The 26,054-nt window shown below is 39.2% G+C and overlaps 1 protein-coding gene across 1 annotated transcript in view; it reads right to left on the bottom strand.

Annotated features, from left to right (window-relative positions):
* Positions 1–7,927: 7,927 nt before the first annotated feature.
* RAB32 (RAB32, member RAS oncogene family) overlaps positions 7,928–26,054 on the bottom strand; it is a 20,327-nt gene continuing 2,200 nt past the window's right edge. The window contains exons 2-3 of the mRNA XM_010290352.1: positions 11,128–11,405; positions 7,928–8,447 (exon numbers count right to left, since the gene is read on the bottom strand). Of these exons, the coding sequence (XP_010288654.1) occupies positions 8,298–8,447; positions 11,128–11,405 (428 nt within the window). The 3' untranslated portion in view covers positions 7,928–8,297. The remainder of the gene's footprint in view (positions 8,448–11,127; positions 11,406–26,054) is intronic.

Consider the following 26,054-nt stretch of genomic DNA (forward strand, 5'->3'; position numbering starts at 1 on the left):
GTTAATATATTTGTAAAAACATTTTTTATATCAAGATGACAGAAGGCGAGATATGTACTTTTAAATGTCTAAGTGGAATATTCTTCCACATCTTTGCATTTCTTTCAGCATTATGTCCAACAACATCCATTTTAAATAAAGATACCTTGGGACACTTCTCACTTGGGAGCCAAGTAAACATTTCACGTTTCTTTCTTTCTTTTCAAACTGAGCAGCTGATCCCTCTTCAGACAATTACACTATCAAATATTGATCAGGGTATGCAGATGAATAATAGCAGAGACACATGAGTTCAAACAGCTGGGTACCGCTTCAGTACCAGTGCAGGGCCATTAACCTCCACACCATGTGGGTTTTGGCTGGGATTGAGTTAAATGGATGCTCATGCAAACTTGCAGACTGAGGCTGGAACTCACAGGACTGAGTTTGTGACCCAAAACACAGATAAAACCACGACAGATAACTTGTGATTTCTGCCTAGTCCTCTGAACCCCCCTATGCTCACTGGGCAGAGAAACTACTATGGAAAAGTATGAAATGTAGGTGTAAGAGGCACTTGTGAAAGTTTTCCTAGTAGGAAAATTTCCATCCTGATCCCACTGCAGATCACCAGTGAGGTTTGCAGCATCCTAGCAAATGTGGTTTTTGTAATACAATTTTGTGAAAGACAACAGAAAAACAATGGAAATTTCAGTGCATCTGCCTGTAAACATTTTTTGGGTGGTGAAGGACGAAGGACAGAAATTAGAAGAGAGTATAGATAAAATACAGAGCCCTTCATTCTTTGCTCTGTTAAATGATAACGAAGTTCAAAATGCATCTTTCACTATTAAATTCTACAATACATTTGTTTGCAGAGCGATGGCATTAAAAGCACATATCTAGGTGCTTTGTGAAGAAAATAAAGTATATCAAGTTTTGCATCCATCAAGTTACCTTTTTTTATTTATCTAAGAACTTTAGAATTACATAACCTCATAGCAATGACAAGGTCAGCTTGTTTGGAAAGAGAAGTTAATTTAAATTTTAAAAAAAACTAGTTTTCTCACTGGCAAAGAATCTGTACGGTCAAATCAACTGTTTCATTGGCCTAGTGTCTCAAGCCATGAAGTATATCTGACAGACGCTCCCTGAAGGGAAACTCTGTTAGGGTAGAGGCAGCCTTACAGTTGGAAAATGTGAGATAAATATACAAGACAATAAAACAAGAAGAACAGTTCAGTTGTATCTTAGGAACCCACTGGGATGTAGTTAAACAAATACTAAGATAACGGGTACTCATTAGCAATGGATGGGTGGTATTCTGCTCACCATTCTTCTAAGATACCATTCAAAATACTGGCTTTCCCCCCCCCCCTTAAGCCATCCATCATCAACCACTATAGCACACACAAGTCACAGGAAAACAGCCTTTTAGTCCTAAATATTTTGCACTTTTTTGTAGCTACAAATACTAGTTGGAAAGAGCAGAAAAAGAGGAACTATGAACGGGAATATTACCAAAGCTCCTCTCAGGGGTCTTGGAGCTCAGACCACTTAGACTTAACTCTCTTCTGATTTTTACACAAGGATTCCAGAACGAGACAGGAAAAGTTTTCATGTTAAGAGAAGGCCTGGGAGTGTGGTAGGGGGCAAATCTTCACGTGTAGAAACTTGACTGAGAGACTAAAGACACTCATATTCTTCTCACAGGTGCCCAGTGACAGGATTAGAGACAATGTGAAAAATGAAATACAGGAAATCCCACTTAAATTTTTTTTTTTTTTAATTACAGCAAGGGTGGTCAAACACTGGAGCAGGTTTTCCAACAAGACTGTGGAGTCTCTATCAAACTGGACATGGCCATGAGCTACTTGCCCAAGCTGACTGTGCTCTGGAGTGTTGGACTTTATGATCTCCCAAAGCCCCTTTCAACCTCAGCCATTCTGTGAGGCTAGGAAGTTTTCCATGAAAAGAAGATTAAAGTTAGTCACAGAAGCTTGTACAAGAACAGCTGCTGTATCTTCAAGCATGAGATTGCTACAAAGTTAGGAGATGAAAGGGAGGTAGAATGGATTTTTATTTTCTTTTGTTTGGGTCTTGGAGTTGTGGGGGTTTTTTTCCTTAATTTCTTTTATCAAAGAAGAAAAAAAATTAGGTTCTGAAATTAATTCGCTTAGTAGAGTGAGAGTGGAGATTGGTAATGCCTGAGAAAAAGGAAACTCTGCAGTGCATGATAGAGCTTGGGAGGAACAGCCTCCAGAGTTAAGAACAGTCAGCTGCTGAGGTGATGTAGGACAGGGAACTGAACTTAAGCACCACCATCCTCGAACAGAGAGAGTGAAGCTGTTCACAAGCAGCTGTACTCGGTTAACTCTTAAGTCAGCCTGAGGTTAGGGAGCAAAGTGGGGAAATGGATTATATGAATATCTCAGGTAAACAGATGGAGTAAAACAGGGGAGGCGAAGAAAACTGCAACCAGCTGCGTAACAGAAAACAGTCTTCTAAGCACAGGACCTTCTGCCCACCAGCACTTCAAAATATCTTAGATACTGTGTCTCATCTGACCTTGTCAGGAACATGCCTTTCCTAGTACTCTAACCTCCCCTGAATTTCACATGGTGCTAGAAAGGATTCTGATGAACCCCAGCTGTGCTACTATTTCCCCTTACCTTTTTGTTGAGCTCTTTCTTTGATAGAGCACCTTTTGATCACATTGTCATGATACAGTCTCATTTTGGAGAAAAACAGCCCCAAAATATTCAGTAAAATACTCAGCAGTACCATTGAGTCCCATGGGCACATTTAACTTTAAGCCAAAGTGTTTTCATGAACTGGGTCCAACCACAACTTTGATCCTCTCTCCACTTAAATATTGAGGGAACAGAGCACAGGCAGCCAGAGCAGGCAGCAGCAGAAAATTAAAAGTATCTCAGAGAACCGGGCAATGCCATTGCCTTTCTTTTTCAAATTTATATTTGATGATTCATAACAGGACTATCTTTCTATGTCAAAATGAAAAACTTCCTGGTTTTGATACTGTGTGAAAACCCTTTTCTGAAGTTTGGAGTTGAGGGCAACTCTTGCTATTGGAATTGTTAAGAAATGGGGATCCTGACACAGGCAGTAGTATTATCTCTTTAAAAAGTTCTAAATCTTTGGCTAAAAGATATGATGAATTTTGACGGTAGCCTGAGGGATGGAAGGCTATTTCTGTTTTTAAAATGAGAATACACAATCTTAATGCAGAGTTAACAACTGAGCTGTAGAGACTATTAAATCTCTTAGTACACCATTTTACTTTAGTATTTTGTTATTTACAATAAAGGATGTAACTTTTTTGCAGGAGACTTAAAAAGTTAAGTGTTGTTCTAAGTCAAGGCATGCTGCAGCTCATAGCAAATCATTTTTAACAGTGATTAACTTCAGTGCAGTTTTAAGTGTCGTTCCAGTTGTGTATGCAGGCTAAAAGCAAAAAGTTATACTCTTTTAAAAATGCAAGATATAAGATTGCTGGATAAATATTTTGTAATATAAATATGATTAACATTCTTCAAGAAAAGTCAGGAACAGGTATCCCTGTAAGATATCTTCAGACTTGTTTTTTCCAATCTACCAAGTAAAAACAAGTCATCTTCTCTAAAAAGATACTGCAACACAGTTTACATTCTCTAACTTCTGTCATTTTTACATGTTTCAGAAGTCATTATTGGCCATTGGACCGTTGTGCCATCATACATATGACAACATTCCATCATAACTACTGCAGCTATAGTAAGCCTTATTTAATAGTGCTTAAAACAATAGTCCAATGAAAACAAATGGCATCTTGATGGACAATCTGATTCGAAGCCCTTGCTCCTTAAACTACTAAATACTAGAAGGCAGTGACTATGGGTACCTTGAGGCAAAGCACAATTGAAAGCAGCAATTCTTTTGATTTCAAGCAAGGTAGTTTGCCTGTACATAAATGCTTCCATAAAAGCATTAGCACTTCAACCCGCCAGATGCTGTCCAGGGAAAACAGACTAGAAGTAATCTTTGTGCACAACACAACTATTTCAATCTTATACTGTACTGCATAAATACTGAGTATAAAATCATGTTTGAGGCATAGTAATTTAAAGCTAAGACTGAATGTATCTTGGTGAGGCAGATATTTTGCTACATCAATGCTAGGATACCACTGTCAATTAAAATTCACTCATTATAACCAAAGATGCTTTGACATATGAACAATGGAAACGGATAATGCAGCCCAAGTACTATACCACAGAGTAACCTCCAATACCACAATCTACAGGACACTTTTTAAATCCAAAAGTTGAAAACCAAACCAAACCCATCTGAATGTGAGGGGCTGAAAGTCCATTGTTGTGGATGGATACTACACACTGTTCTGATACATACCAGGAAGGGCAGAGGAATTTAGAAACAGAGTGAGCGAAATGCCCATGCTATCTTTAACCTTTAGGGATCCAAGAGCTTTCCAACAGGACTGATAATTATTAGCATAATTTGAGCTTTCAGAAGGCTCATGATAATAAACCAGTTGAAAGTTCCCAAGTTCCAAAACAAACAAACCAAAACCAAAAAACAGGATGAGGCAAAACAGAAGCAGCATGAATGTTTTATCAATAGACTGAACACTTTGTTGCGTTTCCTAGAACCTGGAAAACATACAATCCATTAGCATTAAAATACTACATGACACGTAAGTTGTAACTGAGAGTAAAAAGTAAGGGCAATAAGGTCAGGATTCCTACATATTTTAATTTCATTTAGAGTTATAACGCCAGAAATCTTGCTTATTTTAATTTAATTTAGAGTTCAGGCCAAATGGTGGCTTACCAAGTGATAAAAAGATGCAAGATCACTATATTCATCTCTTCTTATCTTTGCAAAAGGATGAAGGAACCAATATTGAGATGCTGGCCCTCTACACCTCCCAAGTCAAAGCTATTCAAAACACCATCCCTACCTAAAAAAGGAAGTTTTTCTTAAGGTACTTGGGGCACAAGTATGTATTTACATAGATTGAAATGATAAACTAACCATCTAGTAGTATTTATTCATACGAATATGTGAGCCACCTAGGATGTCCAAGCTAGAAATTTTCACTGAATGAACACTATTTTAGGTGGTGATAAAAAAGTCCATAATCATGTATTTAAAAATACACCAAGTACTTCCCCCCCACCCGCCCCATTTAGACACAATTTGAAACAGAGAAGTGAGCTTACAAAGAGAGCTTTATAATGGTCATGCACAATACAGGCACAATTTCTTTCAAACAATCTTTACTACATAGTCATATCTGAATCTAGTTTGTTCCTCATTTTCAGTATTATTCTACTGCAGGGCAAAGAACTGTCTGAAGCGACCTTTTGTGTACTGCCAAATAATGTTTTTCGATTCAGAATCATTATTTATCTCACTGGCATTTTGTTAATATATTTTTTTTATTCCTGAAAGAATATCACTACCTCCATTTCTTACCTTCTTTAGTATTTCATTATATGAAGGCATACACACACTTAGAGCGCTGTGCTTCTGTACCAGATAAGGTGTCCTGTAATGGGAGACAGAGGTAGCCAGTTCTGCTTTGGAACCAAGGTCACTAGCAAGATGTTAAAACTAGAAAGATGAGGGAGCAACACTTCAAGAGTTAGAAGAACACAAGCTACATACAGAATAAGGGAAGTGGTTGAACATAGCAGCAATAGGACTTTAAGCAGAAATTTAGACATTCTTGGAACTAATCTGCATAGGATGTCATTGTCAGGACCCAGATGAGATTAATGCATTCAGGTACAGTCCCAAAGCTTCAGAGTCTGGTTTTCATTCTGCTGCTGAATCTGAAAAACTAAAAACAAGAAAAAGCACAATGGCTGTTTGGGAAAAAAGTCTACCTCCATCAGCAGTTTCCCCAGTAAAGTAGGTATTTAAGGAACTAGAGTATCAATGTAGTCCGACCTTCTATGCCATACTAGGCAGACTCAAGAATTGGCCTTTTTTTGCCCATTAGTGACAAACTTCATGTTATATTGCATAGGCTCAGTAAACTTACAGTTGAAGACAAGCAAACATCAAATTGCATCTTGTTTGACTAGTCATCAAGATTTATCATGTTTTGATCTAGTCAAGAAGCATCAAATAAACAGGCTATGCACATATTCCACTGGCTAGTTACTGGATTTGTGCAGCTATAATCAAAGTTTAGAAAAAGACAATACACTAGAGATTAAACAGCTTAAAGCGTGTTTACAGTCTGAATGGAGTTCTTCTGCAAGTGACTGAATAGGAAGATTATGGTAGTTCCAGGTTAGCTAGAAAGGTTAACAACTCAAACAAGCCAGCAAGCAAGGAAAATGGATGGGGTGCTACAGGCTTTCAAAAAAAATTTTGAAGTAGCAGTCAAGCTTTAAGTGTCAAAAAAAATCTGCATGAGCCTAATGACACGTTTGTTGCAGTGGTGCATGGTTGGAAGATGACAGACCACGGACATAAGTTGAAGTTAGAGAGGTTCAGACTAGATAAACCTCTCACGAGAAGTGTCAGGCATTAAGACAACTTTCCCATACAGTCTCTACTGCTAAAGGTTTAAGAGCAGACCACATGAAAGCCTGAGCACTCTAATAGGATGTTGCTTGGAGAAGGATATTTGCTTAGAAGACTTCTTGAGAACCCTTTTATTTGAATTATCTTATGATCCTAAGCTAGTTAAACCCAGTTTTAGCTTATGCCAAACCTTACTGTGGTAATTTAAAACAAGCCTTTAACATAGCAGCTACTAGATGATAAAGTTCTTTTCAAATGTCAACAAAAGCATTTGTGTATAGGGTGGGACACATGTGAAGATTCATGTTCTCAAAAGCATACACCAACAACATACACAAGATGCCCAAATATATTTATTTGTCTCTTAAAAAGTACGTTACTCTTTAGAAAAAAAGACAGCCTAGGAAATCTCAATACAGATTAAAGTATATCCAATCAGGCACTTATTTCATGCTGATGTTTTACCTAAACATCAGCACCACCAGAACAAGCAAGATAAGACTTCTGAAGTCAATAACAACGAGGTACCAGGACAGAAGAAATACGTAAAATAAACAGGAGCTTCAAAAACCTTTCAGCCAAGCAGAGACAGAGTTCCAGAATGTATTCAAGAACCATGAAATCTCTCTAATCCTTTTGATCTTCATTTGCTGCCAGAAATACATATAACAGAAACAAGCATTTTGGTATACAGTTACAAACTGGTAAGCCAGTTTACCAGCTCCAAGTAGTCAGAAGAGTGCACCACTGTTCTAAAACTGAAAACGTTAGAGCTTGGTGGAGGGTTTGATAGCTTAACTGGTTCTTGTTAGCCTATCTCCTTAAAGAGCTCTCTCCTCCCTCATGGTATTCAGAACTGTTTCAAGACAGAAAGGAAAAGCAGCAAGTTCATTATCGCAGGATAGTAAGATATTTACTTTTTGCACTCTTGGTAAAGTTTTCAGTGTTAGTGCATGAAAAATGTTACTGGATGTGCATATGGGAGAGATTACTATAACTATTGTGCCAGCAGTACAACTGTATTCATTAGTGTGTTTCATATGTAAAGTATTAACTGAAAATATTCTGCCTTCAATGGCTGGAGATGCATTTTTGTTAGTATCCCTATAACCATGCTTTTCCTGTGTTAAGTACAATCATTTAACCATCTTGTTCTTACTCAGTGGTAAAAGCCATCTACTTCACTCACTTCTAGTGAACACACTAAGAAAGATACCTCCCCATCCGTCACTGGCCTGCCCCTTCAAAATTTCTGGAATGTCTCAGTCCAAGAGAACTAGCAATGAGACAGATCCTCATGGTGGAGTATAATAAATAGGGACAAGTGTGTAGGTGAGAAGTCAGGCTGAAGTGGGACATTACTGGTGACAAAGGAAAAGTTTACTGTAAAGGTGCAAGTGTCTGTCTATTCAGCTAAAACCATGACAAGTGAATCCTACTTAGAATGTAGTATGTGTCCTAGAAGCAAACTAGACACTGAATGTTGTCTTTGTTCCTTTTTAGTAGTGTAAACACTACCTTATGTTGTCAAGTAAGACACTGATCAGACTTCAATACAGCCACTCAAGCAAGCGGAGTGATAACTCACAAGATATTCTTGTTTAGCATGAAACTGAGTATGTAAACACCCACAAAAATCATTTATTCAGATAATATCAGACACCCCCTATGGATTGTCACAACGCAGCACCATAGCAGCAGTTTGATTTAAACAGTCTTGCTGCTCACCCCATCACATTTACTGAACAGTGGTAGCATTAGCAGCACTGTGATTTACTCTCTGCTTTCAATGGGTCTAGGTCCAGTTTTGGTTTCCCCACATCATTCTCTTCATTAGGAAAGGTTTTGTAGTTGGCAAGGATGTTTTCCACCAAGAATCGAGCAGCTTCATCTATGTTGATGTTGTCCTAAAAATGTTGAAAGCAAAGAAGTCAGTGATTTTTTTTTTTTTTAATAATCACACATTCCTGTTAGAAGCTGGCCAAATATAAACACTCTTTTACAGTCTCATCAGCATGACACAAACAGTTTAGATGCATCAGGTCATCACTCATACACTTGCTTGCTGAAAAACTTACCAGAAAGGTTTGAGACAGTTATTCCCCCAGATTAAAAATAGGATACTTCAACTCTAATTTAGTATACAGTCAGGGGATAAATGTCACCTGCATTTGGAAGACTCACAAATGCTAAAGTGTATTTCTGCGTCAGGAAAGATAATAGGCAATTACATTGTTCATAGTAGTGTTGTACCTTTTGGGGCCTTTTTCTGCTTCTGCTGCAGTTTGGACGCACTTACTCATGTAAAAGGACCTGTTCTATCAGCCTCAAAACCCCAGCTAAATCAGGGTACCTCATCTAGCCACTCTAAATTTTCTTGTGCATTCTTTGAAAAGTACCTTAACATACACACTAAAGAAGTTGTGCATGCAGGATACCCTGATGAAATACAGCTCTAGGTATCTCAGTTATTGACGGGCAAAACTGGCTAATGCCAAGGGGCCTTTGGCCACAGCTTTGAGCTAGCTGGGCCACTTGTTAGCTCACCACAGGGCTGCCACATTTGGAATCACTCGTCTTTGGTTCCAAAGGAAATACCCCAGGGCACTCTTCTGTCTCTATAACTGTAGATCCAAACTCTGCATGAGCAAGGTTAGATCATGAGAACGTTTGACCCATCACTACTGCACTTCACAAGCTTGCGGCTATCAGGCACAAGTCGCTTCTGGCAGTTTGCAGTTAGGCACTTTTCCCTGCGCAGAGGGGGGAGGATTCTCCTCATTTTAGTGTAAAAGTTTTCCTCACAAGAGGAAATGGCCTCAAGTTGCGCCAGGGGAGGTTTAGATTGGATATTAGGAAAAATTTCTTCACTGAGAGGGTGGTCAGGCATTGGAACAGGCTGCCCAGGGAGGTGGTGGAGTTGCCATCTCTGGAAGTGTTCAAAAAACATGTGGATGTGGCACTTCAGGACATGGTTTAGGGAACATGGTGGCACTGGATTAATGGTTGGACTTTATGATCTTGAAGGTCCTTTCCAACCTAGTGAATCTGTGATTCACTTATTTCCATTAATATTTATAATCTCTGCAGTTATTTTGCCTTTAATATTCTCCTTAATCCACAGGGAGTGGGCCTTATATTACTAATGAGGAAACTGAAGATTCAAGTATTGGTTCCAGCAGAAAGGCAAACGCAGATTATCAGGATATTTAAGTGGGCCAGACTTAAAACCATAAACTGATTTGGTATACGTAGAAAACAAGAAAGCTCCTCCTGGATTTTTGCTAAACTATTTTAACTACCTCTTCAGAGTCCTAAACACGTCAATTCATAACTGAACTTGGACTAATATTGTCTGGACTTTTCTCTGTACCAAGAACCTTGTTTTACATTGTCATGTCTTAAATGCCACCCTAAAAATGCAAGCTGTCGCTACACTTGCACGTTAGGTTTTGTTCCAATGCTACTTGCATTTATTTTTAACTCAACTTTGTTATAGACATGTGAAGCTTCAAGGAAGACATAACCCAAAGCAGAGTCTTGGTATTCTTTTTGATTATGAAGAGCCTTAAAATGTGAGTTTTTAGGAACAGATGAGTGGGCTCGGGAATTATTTGTTCAAATGCAAATAAATTATTAGCTAATTTAAGTAACTCCTGTCACTGTGTACCTTTCTTCGTTAAAGTAATCAGGAAGAAGCTTGTTACTTTATTTCTTATCATATTCCTCCTACAGACTTTTTTCTTGAAAAGTTGTCTAAGCATCACTTTGTGCCAATCCATCAGCAACAGTTAAAGGAAGCAGGCAAGCCAAAGGAAAAGAGGGACTTTGATGTTTAGCTTACAATATAAAGGAGTATTAACCAGACCAGTAATTTGGCCTGTCAGCCACATTGTCTTCATCTAGAAGAACCTTTAATTTTAAGGATCAGTTGAGTTTTAAGGAACTGTTGGATCCCACTTTCAACTGAGTTACCACAAGCTTATCTGTGCATTGACCAAGTCTGTAGACTAAAACTGTACAATATATGAAGCTACTCAAATTTATCTCTCTGAATGAAATAGCCATCTGTCTTAGCTTAAGCTAATACATAAAGCAATTTGGTTTTCTCCAGTTCAGTCCTGACACTGCCTGATAATAGGAAAGTGCTTTAGTGACATTATCATCTGGGAGCATAGTAACAAGTGAGCAAATAGCTTGTTCACTTCTGGAGTCTTACCACTTCCTACATGCAACAGTGAAGACAGAAGCTGCAATTTAAAAACCTGCACCTAAAGATTACTTATATCTTTTGGACAGTTTGATCAGTGTTTAGTAGTACTAACATCTGAAGAATGACACTGATCCTGACACATGCAAGGAAAAATGTTAATCAAGTTTTCCAATTAGTTTTAAGGTACTCTGAATTTAAGATGCAGTTCTAATCTAAATCAAATATGCTGCAAGTCTTCTAACTTTTGCTGAACACTGCAGACTTGACTGTCACTTCCTATACTTAATGATTTTTTTTTTCTCCACATGGCTATATTCATGCATTCTTATGCCAATACTTAAAAGAGTTAAAATATGTTTCCTTATTATGTTCACCTTGGCAGAGGTTTCAAACCATCCAACAAAGCCACCTTCTCTGCAGAACTGGTCCATCTGAGAGGGATTCTGGCTGCCATCTTTCTTCTGGTCACACTTGTTCGCAAGAAGAACAGCAGGGATGGGACTGCCATTAGGAAGTAATACTTTACTGTCCAAATCATGCTTCCATTTTGAAACAGCCTCAAAAGTGGAGCCTCTTGTGACATCGAAGACCACAAAAGCACCAACTGCCTCTTTGTAGTATACTCTGGTCATATTTCCAAAGCGCTCCTGGCCTGAAAGAAAGGACCGTGAGAGAGTATGTTTATATTTAAGCATGAACTGTAGACACTATAAATGGGCTTCTGAACCAAGTTAGTACACACATATTTGGCATTTAGGTCTAGTCATCTAGCTCATACAAAATTGCTTCTTCTGTCCTATGTTACCTCACTGTAACAGCCACTATGTGTATCATACAAGTCAGATGCTAAAAGCAGTTTGCAATCACAACTACCACTGATATTTTTTTTTAACTTCTTTGTTGAGTAGTGTTCTTTGAAAAGCAATGCCTAAAAGCACCACCAGCTCAGCTATACACAAATTCTTTCCTCAAAAAAAGCATATGTAAAATTTAGATATAAACCAAATCACTTCAGCTAGAGACTTAAGCATACCCAGACACTCTTTCTGGAGGGTGAGCAACAAGGATTTCTATAAGCTCCAAGGCTAAAGCCTTGAAAGCATCTTCTTCAGAAGTCACCTACAATATAGATTTTTTTTTTTTTCTTCAGGACAAGCTCAAAAGGACCTAGTTTAACAGTTCTAGCTACATCTGTTATCTTTGACTTCATTTTTTAAGTCTGAGACATTCTCTGGAAAAATTTACAACTGTAGGAGTTCTACAGCAATCCCAGGATTTGATACAAGATGACAAGAATAGTTGGAAGTTCAGTCAATTAAAAAAAAAAAAATCAAGAAAACCAATGGTCAGAGAGTATAGTCAACTAAAGCCTTTTCTTATTAGGTACAACTACTGTAGTCAGTATATTTGAAATGTAGCATTAGAGTGCCAGTTCAGTTATTGTTCTGTTTGGAAAGTCACACCATTATGCTGCATTTGTACTGGAGTAGACATAGCAGTGTCAAGTGCACGCATGTTGCTTGGGAAGTTCAGGCTACTAAAGTAGCTTCCTGCTTTGTTCGGAAGACATTGGGAAACACTTCAGTTTTACAGTGTACCATCACTTCGGCTTTTAGCATTTAGTCCATATGCAGTTTTAGAATAGATGGAGGAAAGTAAGAATTTTAATTGGAACATAGTTATCCTCTGTTTATAAATATTCAAATCTGCCTTTGATTAGCAAGGACAAACACTTACAAGAACAACTGGGTATTATCATCATCTCAGAAAGAGCCGGAAATTCATTAGGTGAAGGAACTTGACAAGGGATCCTGTTCAGCATCATGCTTTTCTGGCTCAGTTGCCCCATTTTAATGTCAGTACTTCAGTATACCAATTAGCTCATTCCTGATAGACATTTTCAGAAAAGGTTGACTAAGCAGCTGTTAGAATTGCTGGAAAGCAGCAGCAGCTACAGTGAAATTCCAGACGACTCTAAAGCTCTACAAAGAGGACTCTATTTCTGGCTGTTCAACTTTAAAGTATGATGGCCGCATAAGACAGCATGACTAGCCAGCATATTCCAAGGAGTGGAAATTACACATTCATTTCTTCACTACCAGCTCATTATTCCCCGTGTGAGAACAGGGAGCATGCAAGAGGAGAACTCCTTCCTCCATATTCAAAGCTCAAGTTTTAAAGCAGCATTTATGCCGTGGACTCTAAGGCCAAGAAGCCAGGCACGAATCTGCATCTCAGTGACTATGTCACTAGGAGAGGCACATTGCTGACACAAGTCTCCCAACATTGCACACAGAACTTGTATACAGGTAACTCACATTTGTCTCCCTAAGCCCTTCCAGACTGGATTCTTATGCCTAAAAGGCATTTTTAGTATAGCCTTACTGCAGTTTGTCATACCATGTGCCCACTGTTTTCATTAATCACATACCAGTAGGAAAGATCTTGGCCAGAAGACTTTTATTACTTCTGCAGATCAAATATGCCACATCTAAAGAAGCTTTACCTTTAGATTGTGAGGATTTTGTTTTTTTAAATCCAGGGTCAAAATTAGTTATATTAAGCCAGTCACTGCACATGGCACCACACAAGCCATGAGGACCTCCTCCTCAGCTTCCCCATTTGTTTAGCTGTCAGCCTCACCATCGATTCCTGTTACACAGGGACACCTCCAACTGTGCTACAGCGGAGTCTTGTGTCCAATTCAGGCAGCATATCCCTTCACACCATGGGACAGGCCCACAAAAAGCAGTACAATCTCAACGTCTACAGTGCTCTGTACAAACCTCAGTCTTCTACTAAAAGATCTCTTCAAGTTTGGCCCTGAAATGGTCTAGAAATAGACATCACTTGCAGTTATTTACATGAAATTGCACATGAATCTGAAGCAGTGAGGGGAACAGTCCCATTAGTCCTCCTATTCAATTGTGGAGATCTGTGGGGATTTGTCTTTTTAATTTAGGCTATAGGTTTTCAGAAAACTTGATGGATGTTTACATAAGAAAAGTTGTACTGATTAGTTGCAGAAAGGGTTGCTAGATTGTTACCAGCAAGAAAGAGAGACAGCATAATCACTACATATGAAAAGTAAGTTATCTGGAAATTGTGGAAAAGGTTATCAGGCAGTTATTTCTCAGATAGCCATGTTGACCTACTGCATGCACAGCTATGATCTGTTACCATAGTGAAGGACATTACCATTGACTGCATCCTTTCCTGCCTACTGCTCTCCCATCCAAAACAAGCTTTAAAGATAAAGAACAGCTAGCAAGAAGGCCATACTAGCCTCCTATAGCAGTAACTCTTGCTGAAGCCTGCACAACACAGTGGGTCTAAGGTATAGGAGAGAGGTTGAACTAGTACAGGGTCACATATGTGCTGGTTTCAGCCGGGAGAGTTAATTTTCTTTCTAATAGCTGGTCTAGTGCTGTGTTCTGGATTTAGTATGAGAATAACATTGATAACACACTGATGTTTTTAGCTGTTGCTAAGTAGTTGTAGGGCTTATACTACATCAACGACTTTTCAGCTGCCCATGCTCTGCCCACAGGGAGGTGCACAAGAAGCTGGGAAGGGGCACAGCCAGGACAGCTGGCCCAGGCTGGCCAAAGGGATATTCCCCACCATACAGCATCATGCCCAGTACATAAACTGGAGTCAGCCGGGAAGCAGGAATCACTGCTCGAGGACGGGCTATCGACCACCGGGCGCTAAGCAATTGCTGCACTGGGCTTCAATTGTTTTTGTACATTCTTTTATCAGTATTATTATCTCCTCTTCCTTTGCTGGCCTATTAAACTGTTTTTATCTCAACCCACAAATTTTTTGCCCCCAATTCTCTCCCGTGTCCCACCTGGCAGGGGAAGGCAAGCAAGTGGCTGCGTGGTGCTTAGTTACCAGCTGGGGATAAACTACAATGTGGTTTAGCTTCCAAAGAAAAGAGACAACATTACAAATTATATCTCATAACCGAACTTGAAGAGTCCTAAACACCACCAAATGTTTTTTCTTGGAGAAATAACAGGGGGCCTAGCATTGGCCAGAAAGTCTGGTCATCACTCTGGTAAGTTCATCAATTCCATTTCAAAGAGAATTCCCATCACCTTTAGTCAGTTTTCCCCACCCACCTGGCCCAATGCCTTTACATACAATGAGCTGGAGAGCTGCACTGACCGGTAATCAACCAGAACTGCCTGGCAGTTGCTTCCTTGGCACTGGTGACTCCACGTGCCCCAGTATCCCCCAGAGTACATGAAGCTTTAACGCCCTGACAGCCCCTTCCCCTGTTGGTAAAAGCCAGATGCGCTATACCAGAAAGGCAATGACCATCTAGCAGAGCAGCAGACTAGCTGCATCCCCTCGCGCGGTCCTGATCAGGGGAGAGGCCACTGCCAGCAGGGTTGTGTTAACTGGCAGATTCAGGAGCTCTGGAATAACGCAGAAGCCAAGGTTAGCTTTGCACCATGGCTTTTCTCATTGCGTGAGAAGATAGCAGTCCTGGTAGGAACATAAACCTGCACTGAACTGTACTTTACTTTGGACTCCATAGCAGTCGCTTAGAAAGCGTGGGCTTCAGCTGTCCAGAGCAATCATTTCGGTATTATTTCTAGCTGGCTTTGACTTATGTCAATAAAATTTTTGCTCTTACAGTGTGAGTTTTGGATTTGGAAAAACATTAATACATATTCTTCTGTAATTTAAATTTGGGTGAAAGTAGACAACTGATGTGCGTATCGGCATAAAAGCCTCTATATTTACATAATAGATTTAAGCTTTACATTGGGAGGATTTGACACCCCTTGCCCCTAAAAATACACACAAGCTCAACACCACTGTAGTATTACAGATTAATGCCCTTTAATAGGTCAAATACACTCCAGTATGAGCGCTGCCCTTTCCTAGAGTAGCCCAAACTCCAAAACAGTTTATTATACAGCTGCTTTCACCTCTAGGATTCACATCCACTAACAATAAATCTGACCTACATACCAGTTTATGACTACTCTATCCTGTCTGGAGGTCTAACAAGGATGGAGATATTCTTTTAATTCAACAGAAAGATGACAGAAGCAGTAACACATGGCCTGCCTAAGTAGTAAGAGTTTTGTTGTAAAAGGTATATGGCATGAGGCAGGAAAAAAATTCAGTATAAACTGAGTAGACTTTCTCTACAATCCTGTTATTACTGACAATACTCATGCTTTAGGCTGAGCTTCTTGTAAGGGACACAGAGCATTCTAGACAGCCTTTTGAAAATCTAGCAGGACTTTCAGGCAAAGCTTTTGCAACCGCTTTTCTGCTTGCAAAAAAACTCCTGCAGAAAAAGCAAACTGCAGAACACAACACTCCTCCAAAGTCTGGAGTGTGAACATCATTCTCTAAGTAAGTTATTAAAACTAAGTTAACTCAATTTTTGCCATGCTCAGTTCAGCCAGGGATTTGTCATTCCCTTTCCAAAGTCCAGCAGAATTTTTGCTGTAGTCATTTCACCATGTGTGACAATAGTGTTGAGCTGTACCAAAATTGGATCATACCCCTGGAGGGGGCAAAAGGCTAAAAGCGATCAAATGAAACTAGACTTAAAACCTCCAGCATGTATAGTCATAGAGGAAGAAGACAGGAAAAGTACTTGCTTACTACAGCAGTATGGAAAGAACATCAGAGGATTAAACATTTTGGTAGTTCTAGTGCCTTGACATAAACCTGATGGTACCACAAAGTTATCCTTTCTCTGTGCTTTAGGGGTTCAGGTGTAGATGAGGAGCTAAGCTACCGGGCAGTCATGGTGATCAGAGGTTTTGTCTGGGAGTATGGAAGCGGCTTCATGCGATGCAAAGTTCTGCATTCTCTAACCACAAAGTTTTCACATCTAAGTGACTCGGCACATATTGTCACCATATTTTCCAGTAATTGCAACAACATTAAGTGAAATACTTGCATAATGTCATGCACCAGGAACTAATACAGTTCCCTACAGCAGCACTATGGGAATTAAGTTTAGTTTAAAACTGTATCAGAGCTTGGGAGCTATTGGTGCTTCCCAGTTTACAATGTAATACGAGTAAACCTGTTAAAAACAACATGAAAAAGTTATAGCCAGGTCTGACATTAGAAGCTTTATCTTTGTCCTTCACTGCAAAAGATAAGTTATCATAAGATTCAGACACTGCCAACCTTGCCTTGAAGTACATTTTAAAGAATTTCTACAGCAATCTTTCCCAGCGTGAGGCATAAACAAGAGAGTCCTGTTTATCAGCAGAATGACTTATTGTGGCAGTTCTTGCTTTTCGTTAGCAGGAGTTACCCTACTCTCCTGCCATTATTTTTGCTCTTAACTCCTCCTACATGATGGGAATTGAGGCTAGAAAAAGCAAGCTAAATGTACAAATGACCGCTGGATATGCATGATATTGCGTTTGTCAGGGTTCCATCTCCCAGACTACTTACCATACCTAGAAGTCTTAATACATAGTTTATAAGAACTAACAGAAACCTGGTCAAGGAGAGTAAAATGAAGAAGCTTCCCCAGCCATACTTTTTTTACTGTGAAGGTAAATTCTGCTTTATCTCTGTCACTACCAACAGTATCGCACAAGTTCCCCTATTCTGTAAAAATCTAAGCCTAGTCTTTTCTGAAGCCATACAACTCAGAAGTCAGAGTTGTGATTGTTGCATTTAAATCTTCAACATCTCATCCAGATTATTGATGGACAACTGGACAACGTCTAACTTCTCTTTCAGATGAGACTAGCAGTTCTGACTTAGTCCAAAAATTGTGTCATTAATGAGGAAGATATAGATAACCAAAAGTTATAAAAGCCTGACAACTAGAAAAATGATGAAACAAATAGTTTCTTTGGTTGAAGTGACATTAGTTCAAGTAATCTTTGACAGAAGAATCAGCTTAATGGGTGTCCAGAGCTCAAAAATTGATTTTAACAAGTTTGGCAGTTCCACATCAAATAATCTTAAACTAGAGATGCATAGTCTTGACTTAGACGAAAGTCATCCAAAAGTGAACGCACAACTAGCAGAAGAGTTTATTCCAAAGCTGTTTGCTGCTAACTAGACAATCACTGCAATGAAGTTTTACAGTCTTTCCCTGGACCCAACAATACAGAGTTGTCAAGTCTGATAAATACCAAGTCGTCCTCAGTTTATTAATAAAGCCAAGCAGCTCTTGCTAACATTACCCTTCAAAATACTGAAACTCGGTGTTCAGTTAGTGTAAAAGGCAGTTTAAGTTCAACAGAAAGAAGGAATATACTACGCAGGATAAGTCTAATCTATAAAGCCAAGCCAAAAAACTATCCAGCAATATGCCAGTAGTGAAGAAAATAATCAAGAGACCTAGTGAATCAAATTAAGAATTCAAAACGCACAGAAGTAGCATCTTGCTAGTGTGTTTCAGTTACTCTGCTTTTCCATCAGTGAGTACTATACACTGCAGTGAACTCAGGCGTCACAGGATGCTTATTAAGCTATAGTGAATGGTTGTAATCCGTTTTAGTCTGGGAATACTTGAACATTCTCCTTCCATTATGAGAAGGGTTCTTAGATCAACTATTTACCATAACCACTAATAGTAAATATTAGTAATATCAAAAGTCATGAAGGGTCATTAGTGACAGCCAGACTAACTAATTTGACTGCCAACACCATGGCTCTTAGATCCCTGCTATCAACTTATTAGCCACACAGTGTGCAAGCACAGTGCCAGACTCTAGTTGTTTCAGACAATTTCCTGGACCATAAGACATTCATGCTTTTATTCATCTAGACAGGAAAAAAAACCCAATTCAACAGTAAGGAAAAACCCTCTTTCCAGCCTTCCTTCTGACAATGAAAGGCGTAACCTAATGAGCACTCTCTTCCCTGCTCCAGTTCTGCTGCTTTACAAAAGATTTTCTCCAATCCCCTGAATTTCTAGGATCAGGCTTAGCATACTAACAGCAAGGAACATCTGAGTCGCAGCTCCTTATTTACAACTTCATTTCTCAAATTCATGTCATTCAGTGTGGCAGATTTAAGCTAAAGCACCATCCAAAACAGCTGGGCATGCAGCACAATCCTCTCACTGAGTTAGAACCAGTGTCCCTTTCAAAACTCACCTAAGTCCCTTCAGGAGCCACAGGCAAGAACAGACTACAATTTGGATGCCTGTTGGTCCTACAGCTGGATGTTTGGCACAATACAATAAAATATCCAGAAGTGCCCTGAGGATGCATCTCCCAGTTCTCCAGACATCTTATGTACATTTTAGCACGACCTGGGTCAGGTGTGATCTGACTGAGGCTCCTTTTTGCCAGATATATCAACATGCTACTGGCAAGCTACCACTGCTGACAGCATTCCCCCTCTCCCCAAACCAGCACAGCTTGTCCCAGGACTGTCTTACCCAATTAGATTGAATCTGTTGTTCAGCAAAAAGTAGGTTAACCAAGCCACTGTCAATATTACAGGATATGCTCAAGTGTGTCTACTTGCTTTATCACATGGATAGCAGCCATAGATTGAGAGCAGGCAGACTCTGAGATGGTCAGTGCTAGATGTCACTTCCACTCCTTATTCTAACCCATTTAAGCTATTAGTACAAAGTTGCCAAGTGTTTAAACCACAGAGGTGTTAAACTATACTAGCAGCTCTAGCAGATACTAGAAACCTGTAAGAGTTAAAAGGCACATCTAGCCTGACTTTTACTTTCCACCACTGTGGAAGTAATATTTGGTATTTGCAGTTCTGGTGACAAACACCATGATGTTAAAAAGCAAGAACTACAGGAATATATCTTCCTGTATTAGACAGGACTACAAACAAACAGTTTCACTGACTGCAGCTTTTACAGTTTCTAACAGACAAAAGCAGCCTCAGATGATTTTAAGTGAATTGCTAGTGTCCTTTCTTACTAATGGTAGTGTGGGAAAGTTAACTGACCACTGGATGAACCTCTTCCTGACAGAAACTGCCCCAAACCGTTCAGAAGAACAGTCTTCAGGGAAAAGGTAACCAGCCAGTTAATCCCTGTTCAATTGACTCCCACTTTAACCATAAGAGAAGACCTTTGGTACTCTGGTTATGTCTACTTTAGACAGCTGCAGGGTGCAGTCGAGGCAGTTCTGTTGAGTGAGACTGTCAGAGACCTGACATCCACAGTATACTATATATACACCGTGTACAAGAGACTTCGTAGTCATTAAAAAAAACATCACTGAAGAGTATCAGTTCAGGTGCAGCAGTATTTTGATCATTTAGATCATAAAGTGTTTTCACATGTTCTTAGAAGTCACTATTTCATTCTGAAAAGGTAGGAAGTAGTTTGCTCTAAAGCTTCATTGCACAACAAAGGCAGTTTCTAACCTAGTAATTTGTTAGCTACCTGAATTCAAGATTGGTGAGTAGTCTTTCCATTCACTGTTTGCTCTCATTATACTTTATTCTAAATCAGGACAATCCTGTTCACTACCATTGAAACCACAAGAGCACCGATATGCAAGTGCTCAGAAGTTAAAACACCTGATTTCCATTGGGAACACTGACCACATCTATCATCCTACTAAATAGAAAAAGTACAGCATTCTCTTTCACAAAGACAGAAAGCCTTCCTCAAACAATTGCACAGCTCTCTCAGGCAAGTCTACAGCAAGACTGAAACTTTTCATTGCTGCCTGTAGCCTTGGGCTAATCTAATGATTTAAGATTGTCCAAAATGACTTTAACAGCTTACTGTTTTTAAGAAGTTTAGCGGCAATATCCTGCACTTATGGTTCAACTGGCTTTGTCCAGCATCAAATGTATTATATGTAGAAGTATGACAGTCACATTTGTATAAGAAAGTTTCACCTGTTTTTGGCTTGCAACTTTGATGAACAGCAAATTAACAAGAGGAAGTCCCTGACTAAGCACTAGATTTCCATCCCCAGAAAGAGCGTTCAGCCAAGCTAAATGAGTTCTAACTAGCTGTCAAATGCAGCATGTATGGAAAAAACTCTCCTTGCATTAATATTCAGAAAAAGTTGACATAGTCCACTTAGTGCTGCTGTTGGCACTATTTCCTACCTTGCTTTAACTAGACTTAGACAAGTCATCTGCCAGAGTTAAGCTATTTTCATGCCTGACACCCTTTTAATCCATCTCCTTTGGTGCACTGTCATGCAGCCAAAACTGTACTGTATACTTAACAGTGATGCTGCATGGTACTACAGTATTTCACAACACACAGGAGAACAATTCTGAAGTCAGTTTGTCAAGAACAACTTTATCACGAGACTGAAAAAATGTTAATCTCTAAAATAGTCAGTGTGTCATGGCACATTGTGTGTGATTGGAATTTTGTATCAAATAGCTGCCACTTTGCTCCACCCAGCACTCTAGCCTGGGAGCATTTAAAAAACAAGTTCCCATAAGCTGTTTGCAGTGACACTCAGAGGCTTCTTTTTAATCTATTATTTGAAAAGCATACAATAAGGAATATTGGTTCTCATTTGCTGGTAAGCTATTAGCCACTGCTACTGAAAGTTTGCTATGCTTTCTCTAGACAGTGTCAAGATATTTATTTCTAAACAAGCTCTATAAACCCCTGAAATCCCATCATTTTTCAAAGCATAATCTTACCACACCATCTGCCTTTGTTCCGTGTCTCCACAGCCAGAGGAGAACTTTGAATGTCTAATATTCTACCACAGGTAGCTTGAGAAGCATGTTGTGCTTTGTAGTCACTGCTTGCTGCTGGCCGTGCTAGCTTTAACAGTTGCAAGAATTTCACAAGAGTTATTCCTATGCTTTCATACAAAAATATAAATAGAAATTACCTTACTGCAAATCAGCTTCTTCTGACATGGCATACCACACTTCAGAACTTCTGAAGAGAGTATTTGGAGGGAGCAGTTTACAACAGACTACAAAGGCAAGGCAATGGTTACCACTGGAGTTCAAGGAAGGTATTTCCAGCAGCTGTAAGACTGAATCCCAGCATCCTTGCTTGCTACTGAAGGGAAGAAACGTATTTTGTATAGTATGTTGGAGCCATTTTTAAAGCCAGGCAGCTAAAATTATTTTCTTTACTGCATTTTTTAAGACAGGTAATCAGTTTAGAACAACCCCTATACAGCACTTGCCAACTCCAGTTGTACTTGTGTCCACGCACTTCAGTGACACCCTGTCCTAGTGTACATATAAAGAAAACCAAACTGGTAAGAAGCAAAGTAGAGATGTAAATAAGGTGAAGACACCAAGACTCTGAAGCTGCAACACTGATGCAAGGAGAATTGATAAAGATCAATTTACATTCCTGTAAACTCCATACATTAAGAGAAAAGTCTATATTTAATATTGTCTACACCAGTTTGTCTCTGAAGGGTAATGCACTTGACTTGTCAAACCAGCTTAATTTCTGACTACTCAAGTCAGTATTACATGAAGGGCAAGAATTTAGCCAATACTTGCCTCAAAAAAAGCTTATGATCAACATAAGTTAGTGATTTCTGCAAAGATTTCTAGTTTGTTTTATAATTTGACCCAGAACTTACTTATGTTGTGTGATACATACTATTTTGCCTCCCATATGCTTTATTGCACATAAGAACTTAGGTTATCATTTCCCTTTAAGGTATCTTCCCCCCTCTGCCCATTTGATGGATACCCATCCATCCTTTATTCTCTGTATCAGAGTGCTAGGGAAGTATTTTTATTGTGATCTTGTAGAAAGCATAAAGCTTCTGAGCAACTGCTATATACAGTATGAACCTTATCTATTTGCAAATAAGGCTGAAGCTCCATCTATTCCATAGTGATTAGAAGCTCAAGCACCAAGTGCATTTCCATCGTTGACAGAAATTAAGAGTACCTGCAAGATCAATACAGCAAACTTTCTTTTAAGCATGTACTAGATGAGGCGGTTCTCTAACATGTTAGATGGTGGTCTTCTAACATCTTTAACCCCACTTCCATAGAAGAAGCCTATGGAGAAATTCTAAACTTATTTCCAAGACATTCAAAGAACATCTGTCTCGATTCTACCACTTAAAATTAACTGAACAGTCTTATGTTGCATAATCAAATTTACCATACTAAACTGCCTTACAACATCAACTTCAAGACAGTAACATTTCCCATATGCTTATGGGATTCCATCGACACACAGACTTTAAGATGTTTAGTTCAAGATAACATATACAGTACTTTTAGTTGGTATATAATATAGCACTAAGCAAAAGAACCTTCACCGATATGAAAACATGAATGATTCAGTACTCCACTGGTAAAAGGAGGAAACTGCTTCATCTGTTAAGACCTATAAGACCTATAGCTGTTAAGACCAATAAGTATACCTTGCTTGATAGCATCGCATAAAAAATTACTTAAATAGAAGAATTCAAAAAAAGAAAGCATGTTGACATCCAGAGTCTGCAGTCAGAGATGTCTGAAGGCTGGAGACACACCAAAAAGAAACGAGTTTAACATGTTCAGCACTTATTTGGATACTTGACTGTAGAGCTCCAAGTACAGCAAGTCATTCTCCACCGAAAGCTCCTACCTCTAGTTCAGCTGTTCCAGAAGAGTGACAAGAAAGGACACCCACACAACATTTCCCACAGAGGGGTGGTTTCTAGAAGGAAACCTATAGTACGCCTTCAGTTCTGTTTCTCGCCTCTACTGCTTCTAAGAGTGTTTAAAACCTTTCAGCATGAGCAGGCCTTCTACTTTCCTCTCCTCAATCTTTATCTGCTAGTCTTGCACATTTCCAGCCAACATCATCCTTATGTACTTTTTCTCATATGAGATTTATACTTAAATGTGTGCAAGCAGGAAGTATTCAGAAATCAGTCACAGGTCTTTTCATCAGCCTGGACTTAATCACATTTTCCAACCCTGACTGGGAGTTTTCTAACCTGCCTCAGCTGTTACCAGAGTAAGTGCTCCTATCTCCAGATGAAGGCAGCTGGAACCTCCATCACTATATAAACTAGGAAATAACCTCAGATCACTCACAGTTTCTGAAAAACCTCTGAGCTCCGAGTTCTGTATCCATTTCTGATGCAGTTATTTATGTGCACATTTTTCACTCTTCCTTCCTCATCATACTCATTAGGTATCTTTATAACAGTGAGGGAAAAAACACACAGTTGGGAGCAGGTTATGCCTAGATTCTCTTGCCTCCATTCTATGCTCACTTGTGTAGAGCATGTTTAGGATACCAAAGTACAGTAATTCCTCCTCTGCTTGGCCAATTTCATAGCCATGCTCTTCCAGTTAGAGCAGTACTTCAGTTTTAATAAACACTTTTACAAAGAAATTCCAATACAGTCCTGGAAGAAGGGTGCTATTACGCCAAAGTTAATGAGAATTGCTCAGTCAAAGCTTTAAACGCAAAGTTGTCTACCAGTTATTAGTGACATTCTTCAGGGGAAGACAAGCTCTCTCAGTCATCTGTAACTTTTACCACCCCTGCTCTCCAGAGAGTTGCATGTTCATACAGGCTGATGTTAGTAACAGTGATAGTCAACGTGATCATAAAGCAGCAGCTAATACTACTCAGTTGCTCACCTTACTAGAGCAGATTAGAAGTTTTTATGATACAGAGAGTCCTTAAAGTCTTCTTTCAATGATATTTGACATTCATCAATACGCTATATTCACCTCCTACACTACCTTGTGGTCAGCACAGTATACTTACTGAAGCAGCACGCTTATCAAGTAGGACTCACTTGTGTATCGAAATAGACTTTAAAGCACTTCCCTATCATTAAGTTTCCTTTGTTTTGAATCTCTTTACCACAATGACTCACTCCTATCTCCTATTTATGTTGTCAATTATTTATGTCCTTTGATCAAGGGGGTTAACCTGGTTCTAACACTTTCAGAATTTATCCAGGAAGAGAGATTTATCATAACTCCACATGTCAAGATAAAAAAAACAAGAGTAATGCCTGAGGGCAGCTAACATTTACAAGTTTTGCTCCTGTATGAACATGCATGTAATCTGTTCAGCTTCTTTCAGAATACTTCATGCTGCAACAGAGACAATTTGACAGTGACTGATCAGTCTTACTCCCAAGCTTTTTCATCTCCATTATTCAAGAAGCTACAACCTGTGTCTAAAAACTAAAATGCCTGAATATCTCCAGAATACACAAGTCTACGCACAAGAGTGCCCTTCTTTCCCCTTCACTATTTCACACCTCCTTCCCTTTGATTCTGCTGCAGGAATTTGCATTACTTTGTACCTTTCAAGAAGGCGGCTATTTTCAGCAGAAAAAAAAGCATAGGCAGTGTAACATTGTCATGGCCTATTCGATAGAACTATCTAATCACTAGAAAAGAAACATCAGCTAGCACAAAAAAAAAATTGAAGTCACTCAGGAACCTGCTGCATTGCAATACACAGCACAATCTTCATCATGTTGGCTACAATCACACCGGAAGCCAGCACAGCATCTGCATTATAATCTTTAGCTGATGACTGAACTACATGGCTAGTTCTTACCATTAATTTAGGTGCAGAACCTTAGATTGCAGCACCCAGCTCTTTGAGGAAAGCTTTTTATGATGAACTGTTAAATACAAGCTTTGATCTAGTGAAAAATAATATGCCTTACTATGCTTAAAGGTTAGACTTTAATTCAGAAGTCTTTTTAAATGCATCAAAATCAATTCAGAATGCCAGCACCATATTGCTTGCAGGGAAGTCACATGTAACATTGCTTACCATAAGATTTAGATCTCCTCAAGAGATCTAAAGCTGTTTGTCCGCACACACCAGCAGACAAAATTATCTACGTGAGCTGCTGAAAGCCAGAAGAGAGATGGGCTCATGAGTTAAAAGGGAATGACTATCACATGCTCAGATACTTTGTTATACACTTCAATAAAGTGCTTTAGGGAATATGAGCTGTGACTATATCAAAGCTATCTTCAACCTGGTCCTCTAATAATTTCTATATAAACCTGTTAACCTCCCCAGGTATTTAGAAATATTCATGAGTATAGACATAGACAGCCACAGAACACATTCCCAGGTTAAGGACATTAGTAGTTTTAAGACCATGAAGCAACCCTTATGGATACTAAAATCCCATTTATTTTAATGACTAATGCTTAACTGAGATGTCAACTTCTACAGGAGTCTGAGCTGTTACTCTCACACTGGCTAAGCACAGCCCAGTCAAAAAAAATCACTCAGATTACTTCTCTTCTTGGTCTTGTTTTTCAGTTGGGGGAAGGACCCCCAGCCCCTTGGAAACACAATAGCCTGAACTACCAGATTAGACCTAAGAGTTCGGAGTGCAAACTGCAGAACAGTTGT

Source organism: Phaethon lepturus, unplaced genomic scaffold (genome assembly GCF_000687285.1).
Source record: "Phaethon lepturus isolate BGI_N335 unplaced genomic scaffold, ASM68728v1 scaffold8757, whole genome shotgun sequence".
Lineage (NCBI taxonomy): Eukaryota > Metazoa > Chordata > Aves > Phaethontiformes > Phaethontidae > Phaethon > Phaethon lepturus.